The sequence below is a fragment of the Atta colombica genome, unplaced genomic scaffold (genome assembly GCF_001594045.1).
Source record: "Atta colombica isolate Treedump-2 unplaced genomic scaffold, Acol1.0 scaffold82, whole genome shotgun sequence".
Classification (NCBI taxonomy): domain Eukaryota; kingdom Metazoa; phylum Arthropoda; class Insecta; order Hymenoptera; family Formicidae; genus Atta; species Atta colombica.
Genome location: NW_017259575.1, coordinates 58,226 through 68,842, shown reverse-complemented (window position 1 = coordinate 68,842; position 10,617 = coordinate 58,226). Strand labels below are relative to the sequence as shown.

Here is a 10,617-nt window from a genome sequence, read left to right as displayed (position 1 = left end):
ATATATATATATATAGTATAGGATCAGCGCGAAAGACAGTGCGCAAAGATTTTCTAGTAAAAACTATGATATTCTGATTTTATTGAACATTTATTGCAAGTAAAACGAAAAAGAAAAAGAAAAAAACATATAAACGCAAGGCTTTCGGCTCAAGATTGAGAATTCATCTTTCTTCCTTTTTTTCTCCACGTTGGAAGCATGCAACAAGTTCAGCTAAAAAGAACAAGTCTGTTATTCGATCCGTGAATATACACATCAATTGTTTTGAATTCATCGCGGATTTGCAATCATTCAACCGCAATTCATTCTATCATTTAATCTTACGCTTACGATTTTAACTGCAAAATTTCGACAGCAAATTAAATTATTTGTTGTTTTGTTTTTCTAATTTATTATTGTTTAAATTATTTGCTTATTACTTATTATATTATACCATAGATATGTAGAATAGAATAGAATTTATTATACTTCAGCATTTATATAGCCAAGAAGGGAACTTGGTTTACATAAATTCCCTACATTGCTAGTACCTAACTCTAAAAACAAATAAAAGATTTTCTTAATATTCTTATTTTCACACATTTCTTGGAATATCACAATATATATTCTTTTATCTTATAATATTTATTACCTATATATGACAGACTGACCATTGCATATACTATAATATAATAGTAGACTTATAACTACAACTATACATTTGATAGATATGTCGCAGTACAATATATATTCCTAATATTATATCACAACATTTCTAATCGTGTCTCACGCATTTCTAAATGCAAACTTGTTCTGCCTAAATATATTACTCCATGTCCTTTATCTCGCTAGTTGTCTTTTTCTCCGTTTTCCTTTTCCTGATCTCTTTTTTTCTTTTTCTCTCTAATTGATCTAAAACTTTACATTTAATTGAATCTAATTCTTCACTCGAAAGTTTCTTCCACATTTCCTTCTTATCCTTTCCTAGTTCCCTAAATCAACTATTTTTGGACATTTCTTCACATAGTGTTCCATATAGTCTATCCCTATTCCGCAAAATACGCATTCCTTATATTCCTTATCAGCAATATTTATTTCCTTCCTCCATATTCCCGCATCTAAGTCTAACTAAATCTCGCATGTCTTCGCCCACTCCCACCCTACATATATTTTCCTTCCTTAAATAATTGGGACATCTATTCCCCGTATCAAACTCTTTATACCTTTCATTGTATCTCGCAGTTTTCATCTTACTGTCATTGCCCATCCCTTTCCCTCCTAATTATTTCCTCCTCTAACCTCCCTTCATTTTCATCGTTCCCTATTAATTCCCTCGCATTTAGTCTCCATTCATTTCTATTGTAAAACCTTTCTCTTTCTTTACCACATATATCCTTTCATTTATTCTTTTCTTTTTCTTTCCAATAACACCGAAGTAGGCCGTCCTCTCTCCTTTTCTTTAATTTCCTTTCGTATCTCATGGCTCTTATTTCCCAACCTATCCTTAATTTGTCCATAGCTAATTCCCTCAATATTTTTTAATTTCATTTATGCTATTCGAAAGAGAATCGTTTGTACTCGTTTGTACCTCTCTTACTTTCGTTTGTATCTCAAAGGGTTCGGAGATACAGCGCGTTTCAGTTTTTGCGCAACCTCTATATAGCAAACTTAGTCAATTTTAAAGATATCGAAATGGGACCAACGGCATTCGAAAGAGAATCGTTTATACCTGTTTGTACCTGTCTTACTTTCGTTTGTACCTCGAAGGGTTCGGAGATACTATATAGGAGTTGCGCAAAAACTGAAACGCGCTGTATCTCCGAATCCTTTGAGGTATTAACGAAAGTAAGAGAAGTACAAACGGATACAAACGATTATTTTTCGAATGGCATAAATGAAATTAAAAAATCTTAAAGTTGCGCGCTGGCTATTTTTTATTTTTCACTTTTTGTTTAACTGTTTGAGGTACAAACGAAATAATGATCGGTACAAACAAGTACAAACGAAGTACAAACGGCCTGCAGTATTAATTTTTATTTTTGATAAAGTTGAGCGCCAAGTTCACATCGGTATTTTCTCCAGACTTCCTTTTTCTTTTCAACCCCAGATCTTCACTCCACACTTTGTACTAGGTATTTAAACAGTATCCATCTCCTTATAAAATCATTTCTGCATAGTCTTTTTCCTAAATTCCATATCTTTTTGACTGCCGCCCTCCCTTTCTTACTCAATTCTATTATATGATCTTCATAATCACCTTTTCTATTAAAAGCCTAAGTACTTAAAACATTGTACTTCCTCAATCTCTCTACTCTCCATTTCCATGCTTCCTTCTTTTTCTTCTCATGCTTATTAAATACTATCTTTGTTTTTTCAGCGCATAGTTCTAGTTTCCTACTTTTTAAAAATCTTCTTAGTGTATTCATCATGTCTATCAGTGCAACCCTATTTTTTGCTAACAGCACTACATTGTCCGCATACGCTAAGTTTCATATTCTTATACTACCTACCGCAACTCCTTCTATATTTCTATTTTTTAACTCTCTGTCGAGGTCCGCAACATACAAATTAAATAGGAGTGGACTCAGGACACAGCCCTGTCTAACTCCTCTTCTTGTCTGGAACTTCTCTGCTTCAAACCTCTGCTTGTTCTGACCGTAACCTTCGTGTTCTCATATATATATATATATATACTCCAATCTCCTTATCAGTTGCCCCTTGATTTCATATCTTCTTAATAATTCCCAAAGTATACCTCTATCTACTTTGTCGAAAGCTGTCTTCAGATCCGCAAAAAGAGAGCATATACTTTCCTCTCCCTACCTTCTGTCTGTTTGCTCTTTTGAATCAGATGATTCAGTACAAATTGTGATGTTATCCATCGTCGACTTGTCTTTCCTGAATCCTGTTTGCGTCTCCGGGATTATGTTTTTCTTCCCTACCTTTTCTTTCAATTTAATTCTTAGAATCTCCGCATCTCATTTGTATGCTGTACATAATAACGATATTCCTCTATAATTTCCTACCGATTCTGTGTCTTCTCTCTTATATAATAGCACAATAATACTTTACCTCCAATCTTCAAGTATCTCTCCTTGTCTCCAAACTTGTCCCAATAATTCTATCATGTTCTTCCATAATGTATTTTCACGCTTTCATCGGGATTCCATTTATATCCACGACCTTTTTGTTCTTCATCTTCTTTAATACTCTCTTAATTTCTTCCTCTTTCAACTCTTTCTATCCTTCTTCTCCATCTCTCCTTGCCTCCATTTTATCCTTTTCCTGTACAGGGTGGGCCATCTAGCGTTTGGAATTTAAACTATCGATTATTTTGAGTTTGAAAGGCGTAATAACATTTATGACGTATCAAAAATTTAGTTTTTTGTTTGACATTTACGAAATGGGTCGCTATACGCTTGAACAAAATTGGGAAATATTGAAAACTTACTTCCAAAGTGGTGAGTCTTCAACCCAAACTGTAAGAAATTTACATGGAAAATTTGGTAGAAAAGAAATGCCTTCAACGCAGTTTGTGGATCAATTTGTGAAGCAAATTCGGCAAACTGAATCTTTATTGGATAAAGCAACACGTTCACGTGCTCGTCCAGTAAGGTCAACTGAAAAACATTGCTGCTGTTGCTCAGAGTGCTTGAACAACCATCAACATCAACTCGCCATTGTTCTCAAAACTTGAACATTTCACGCACTTCTTTGAGAAGAATTTTGAATAAAGATCTCGGTAAATGGCAATGTACTACCTTTTCAAATAAAGCCATAAACTTTGAAAAATATTCATGCGTTTTTTTTTAGAGCCAAATTAAATTCCAAATTTTAAATGGCCCATCCTGTACTTTTGCTCCAATAATAAGTATCTGTAACGAGCAAACGATCCAACTACTATCCACTCGTATCATTATTTTTATTTTCTACGCATATTATTTATACGGCGATGTGTGAATTTCGTCCACTGATCGGCGTAATTTGGCGCTTGATTTGATTTATGTTCGTCGGTTTACATATTGCGATGCGAGTTGACGTGCGAGATAATAGTGTCAGTAGCTGAAGATTGGCTATTGGCTTTATGTAAATAGATCGGAGTTACCGACCGTGCAAGTTGAATAGTAAGACCAAGTTGGACAAGGCAATTATTTCGAATATTTTTCTTCATTGATCTTTTCATATCATGCAGATAGGCCTGCAGTTATTGGCCCTTTATGAATGTATAAATCAGTATGATTAGTAGCTATCCAAATGATAATCTAAAGCCGGTATCAGATGCATTGAGATTGCATGAAGATTGAAAAATCGAAATTTGATCAATTCAAATAAATAAAAGAAACTAAAATTTCTTGTCTTCATTGGTTCAATTTTAATCTTCGATCTCAAGCTTCAATGTGTAGTCTGATTTTGGCCTAATACAGAATTAATAGCTGAGATAATTAGCCATCTATTCGTAATTCGGGGGCTAGTATCACTAATTTACTATCAAGCTAATAGCTTACATCGTATAAATAACAAAAATCAATATAGTAAGGACTGAGAGTAAGGCTGATCACTCAGTTCAGAGACTAGCTACTTTTTTACTGTAAGAACTAGTAGCTTGTACCGTGTAAACCGAGCTTTAGTTACCTCATTCAGGATTCATTCAGGAATTACTCCTGGATAACTCTGGCGTGCACTTTTGCTATAGTATACGTAATGTAAATGATAGTCTAGAATTATCTGTAATTCTCGTAATTCTCTTGAATGTACCTACATAATTTTATATATAACTACTGGCCACACTGATTTGTGCATTCACAAAGGATCAGTAGTGACCTATTTATGTAGTGTGGGCCAGAATTGAATTCTAGAACAAAAATATTTGAAATAACTGGCAAAGCCAATTATTGTCCAACTTGCATGATCAGTAACTCGACTGATTTGTTTGTACAAAGCCAGCAACCGACCCTACTTATCAATTCGTGCTAACTCGCACTGTGTAAAATAGATACAGGGATAATCCTCCTCCTCCCCCCCCCCCAGGATTAATCAGTCGGGTTAATCAGTCGATCAACTAGTCAGGCGACTATGTCAACGCACGAGCTTTTCGGCTGGTCGATCGGTTCCGATCAATTCAAAGGGATTTTCCGCTTTGCGGAATTTGCTCATTGAATTAGATATTCTTCGCCGATGATTATACGAAAGTAGAGTCATGAATAAGCAAGCATTGAAATTACTATAATTTTTGTTAGTCAATATGATAGAGATTCTACAAACTCTAAGATTTATCAACTTTTAAGGGGATCCTAAAGTCGTGTGTGTATTACCGACTAAATCATATAATTTTTGTATAACAATTACTTTTTTCCTCTCTTACTGATTATTTGAGAATGCTTTTCCAGGATTAAATCATTAATATTTACGTATCCATGAAGTGAAGCCTATGCTGAGAAGATAAAAAACAGTTTCTAACTTGAGATCTTTATCATTTCTTAATCCAATATGACGCTCCAGAGCTCACGTGATATTTGTTTCATATAAACGTTGTGCAAACTGTGCATACTTACGAAATAATTGTCCACAGATTAGTAGTTTGCATGAAGAAACAATGCGGAGATCTTAAAATTATATTTAAACGTCCTGCTAGTTAAATGGAACGTCTTATTCCTGTAGAACGTTCTGTTGTAGTAAAGGAATCACCTAGTGGCAGATCTAGAAAAATCCAAAAATAGATCCCAAGAATTACAAATGGACATTTTAAGACTTTGGAATTGGATGTTCTGTATTGGATATAATGTATACGTAGGACATAATGAGGTGCTCATTTGATAGTCCACAACAGGACGTTCTCAGGAGATGTTTAGGATATTTTTAGGCGCTTATTTATTAGGGCTAAGGACATTCAAAAATTTTCATCTTAGTATATTGTTTTAAACATATCTCATATATATCCCAGGATATTCAGTATCATACTGAGGATGTCTTATGCTGTTAGGGGAAATCAATTAAAGAACGTTTGAATTTCTTTTCTATTGTTTTTTCTTGTTGTACTCGATAAATTTATCGTTATGCTGTGCGTTTCCCCAGATTTTCGTTGATTATTTTTGTATAAGAAATTATACTGTAGAAAGAATAACACAGATAAATCGAGCGAAAATGCGATTATTATTTAAATTCTTTATCTATTATTTATGTTGGATTGGTTTATTTGACAATCGCATCTTTTATGCTCAGCCTTTTGCATGACGATTCGTTGGATCGACTTTTAAACAATCGTCAAGAGAATACTTATTCTTTTTAGGCCTTTTTTCACAATATGTGATTACCTTATAAAGATTAAAGGTTACCAAGAGATTCACCAATGATTTATTGCATTTCTTGATAACCTTTAATCTTTAGGTAACCATAGATTGTGAAAATAGGGCCTAGAAGATACGAAATTAGAAATAATATGTAATCATTCTCGTTCTTCGCTTTAAAACGTTTTAACGCTACTAGTTATGTATAATAATAAGAATAATAACTCACAAACATAACATAATTTAGTAGTGATATTATTATAATTTTCATTATTTTACAATAAATATGAATTTTTTCTCTTTTTTTTGCCAATAATTTAATGCAATCAGCGTTAAAAAATTAGAAAATATCGTGAATAAATCTCCTGTTTCAATTAGTTTATAGAATATATAAGAATGATGATATTTATCTTCTTTTTAACACTATAAATATACAAGGTGCGTCACCAAAATCCAGACAAATCGAACAATTTCTTTAAACAAAATGTTTTTAATGAAAAATTAAATATTACAAAAAATCTTTACATGGCACTTGGGGAGGAGGGGGGGGGGGGAATGGGAATCCCTATAGAGCATAATTATTTGATATATCTTCCATTAGCTTGAATCCATTTGGTTGATCTAGGGTATTCAAAGAACCGAATTATTTCCATTGCTGAGCGCCCAGTACGAATGCTTTCGATGATCGCGGCTCTTCGATTATAGTACTCCGCACTTGGTTTCAACATCGCACATTTTGAGAATATAACTTTACTAGAAGCATCAGGTTTTCTCGGATGCCAACAACAACCTCTGGTGGAGGCACAATATAGCGGAATATTTAAATTGAAATTTGTCCGCATTTTGGTGACGCACTCTGTATACAGTATGACTACATGTAAACAAAATTCTAAATACTATAGTAAGTATAAAGTACGATTATTATAGTATTAGATATTAATTAATTGCAAAGCAAAAAAAATAAATACTTAAGTATCACATATAACGTGTGAATAATTTTATTTTATAGCTAAACGTGACAAATAAATGCTTTTGTTATTTAATAAGAGCGCCATTTCTTGAGCTTTATCAAGCGAAAAATTGTGGCAAGAAGCGTAATACGAAATATATATGTATATATATCTATCTGTTGCCGTTATTACATAATATTTGTAACATAACAGAATGAGAGCGTAGTAACTAAGGCGGCGATTACAATACGTGCTTCCTAGTTTCTATACGCTATTGAGAACAAGATTGTGTTCTTGTTAAAAGTTTTACATAAAAACGTCTGATTTTGCAAAAATATCTGATTTTGATTTTTCACATTTTTGCAGTATCATCGTGATCTGAATGCTCAAAAATGGCGTCAAGTTTGCCAAATGTTCATCAAAAGAAGCTTGGACCAGCACCAATAGCATCCTTCGAGGACTTATCCGAGGAAGTGGAAAACGTGAGTCCTACCCTGACTTTTCTTTATTAAATCATCCAATCTGAGATTGATTCTCTCTCTCTCTCTCTCTCTCTCTCTCTCTCTCTCTCTCTCTCTCCTCCCTCCCTCTCATTCTCCTTCTCTCTCGTCATCTTCCCCTCCATCTCTCCCTCCCTCTTCTCTCTTCTCCATCCTCCTCCCTCTCTCCTCTCCCTTCTCTCTTTTCTTCTCCTTTTTCTCTCTTGCTCTCTTTTTATTTCGCTCCCTCCCTCTCTCCTTCCATCACTCTATCTCTCTATTTTTCTTTCTTTCCTTTATGTCGTTCTTTCTTTTTTTCTTTCTATCTCTCTGAAATCCTGAACTTGAATCCCGATGTATGTGTGCGATCTCGAGATTAATCTTCTCGATCGTCCGTGAGTTTTGTGAGTCACTGCGAGAAGCTGGCCCGCGACCTGAGCCCAACAACCAACCAATCAACCCCGTGTGACTGTGCTACGACAAACCAGGAAACGAATTTGAATGCAGGGAGAATCGGCGGCGGCGGCGGCGGCGGCGGCGGCGGCAGCGGCGGTAGCGGCAGGGCGAATGCCGGGTATCGTCGAGGTCACCACGCCGGCAACGCCTGGTAGTTCGCTCAAGACCCCTAGCACGCCACGAATTGATATCAGTAGAGCGAGCAGTTCTTCGCATCATGAGGATAGTAATTCCAGGGATTCGTCACCTGAACGAGAGCTTCTTGCAGGTGATTATTCTTTTGCAAACTACTGTACAAATCGTTTTACTTCCAAGTTTCCAGTTTTTTTATACTTTGCTCAACGACACCAATTGCACTGCGTGACACTTTGGTAATATGATATTCACATAACTTTAAGTAAAATAATAAGTTTGATAAATTTGGAACTTTTTTTGAAATTTAATTTAATCGATTTTGGTAAATGGATAAGTATTTTATGGTAAATGTGAAGTACAGTAAAGATCAAACAATATCAAATTCTTTTGAGATATATCAAATATTATTCAAGAATATAATTTGAACTTTGAAACTGCATTATGAATAATATATATAATCACTATATATATATATATAGAATAGTATAAAAAACATTCAAGCAGAATATTGAGATTGAAATTAATCTATGCATATATTTTGAATATAAATATATTTGAGAAATACGATAATTTCAATACAAAATTAATAATGAATTAATTAACGTTGGCTGATAATTAATGGCAAAACGTACATTAATGATATACAATATAGATTCGGTCAGAATAAGATCTTTTAAATTGTATGGGAATTGAACATTTTTCGTAAGTAATCGGGTTATAGTTTTCGAGTAGTTTGAAAACATTTCAGAAATATATATTTGCACTTTATTTCACTCTCTTAACAACCTATTCTATTATTTTTGTAGATATACGTACATATTAGCTGTCTACTAGTGCAGATACCAAATAGATAGATTCAGTATCGCTAATTTAATATATATTTTTGGAATATTTGAATGCATTTTTATAAACGTAATAGATTACTTTCAGGTATATATATTTTTAATTAATAAAGCGGCGAGTGTTATAAATATTTTTTATTTGAATTTATTCAATCTTGTCATTTTCTATCAATTTTTATTAATTGCGACGTTCAACATAATACACAACAATGATGTAGTAATCGAACACATGTATCCAAGGCGAATTAGCGCGATTAAATTGATAATTTTATTGAGCGGGTACAAGAAGCGAACTTTGTACAGGTTATGCATTTCGAATAATTTCTGAAAAAGATTTCCTTAAGGTCAAGATTTTGATCGATTCAACTAGAAAAATTTATTAGATGTAGTAAAAAGAAATTCATTATTTTTGCATGAAATTGAATGGAAAAATAATGGATTTCTTTTTACTACACCTAATAAATTAAATTGTTTGTTCCTTGTCGATTGTCCATCTCGATTTAATTTAGTATATTTAATTTAGTGGATTTTTGCACTACATACCGTACAAATTATCGTACAAATTATCATTAAAGCCTCTTGTTCATTAAAGCCTCAAATTCCTCATTTGATTATTACTGACACAATCTTCTTATTAATACTTTTGTCTTCCATGGGTATTATCTATACAGAAACTATGAATCTTGACCAATGTTAATGTTAGTTCTTCTCTTTATACATATCTGGTCAAATGTTGCTGTCATTAAAATGTTGCTGCAAATTAAATATATAAAAAAAATAAAGTCTTACCTATATGTGATACATGCAATTAAAATACATGAAATAATGAATATTGACATGTAATTCAAATATAAGCCGGATGAAAAATTCGGGTGGCCGAACGATACACTTATATACTCATACATTTTGTAGGAGGCTCGAGAAGATGTAACATAGACTTGTTAAATTATTCGAACGTTAGGCGATCATACGGATGATTGATGATATCAAATGTAAGAAAGGAGAAATCTTTCATAACATTTACGTAATCATCATTTACGTTCGATTTAATCTACAGACTTTAAAAGTTATTAGAAACTTTTGAAGAACGCCGTTTAGGAATGCAAACTCTAAAGATCCCATGAATTTCTAGGTGCGGATCCTCCGTCCGGTTGCAAGCTGACTCTGGGTTATAAGGAAGACGCTCAAGATCTCAGGTCTTCTACGGAGGAGCTGGATTTACAGGATCCCATCCATGAACAAGATCTCAAACGAGAGTCCAAAAGGCGAAAACGAAAGGAGACCGATGGATCCCAATCGGATTATAGCGGCAAGCAGCTAGGTCAGGACCGTGAACGCAAGGACAGTAATTGCTCGGAGATATGTTTGCTCAACATCAGCGGTAGAACATCTAGATTGTCGTCGGTTGGTAGTCAAGGCTCCGGCGTCTCGGGGAAGCTCTCGGTTATGTCAGCAACTTCCTCCAGGTAAGGAACGCAAAATAATGAAGATG

The 10,617-nt window shown here is 34.1% G+C and overlaps 1 protein-coding gene across 4 annotated transcripts in view; it reads left to right on the top strand.

Annotated features, from left to right (window-relative positions):
* LOC108692812 overlaps nt 1-10,617 on the top strand; it is a 20,026-nt gene that overhangs the window by 3,310 nt on the left and 6,099 nt on the right. For 3 of the 4 annotated variants that reach the window (XM_018201305.1, XM_018201306.1, XM_018201308.1), the window contains exons 2-4: nt 7,580-7,695; nt 8,200-8,416; nt 10,258-10,591. In XM_018201305.1, coding sequence (XP_018056794.1) covers nt 7,606-7,695; nt 8,200-8,416; nt 10,258-10,591 — 641 coding nt within the window. In that variant the 5' untranslated portion in view covers nt 7,580-7,605. Of the gene's footprint in view, nt 1-7,579; nt 7,696-8,092; nt 8,417-10,257; nt 10,592-10,617 lie in introns of those variants that run through there. The other variant, XM_018201307.1, reaches the window with a different exon arrangement.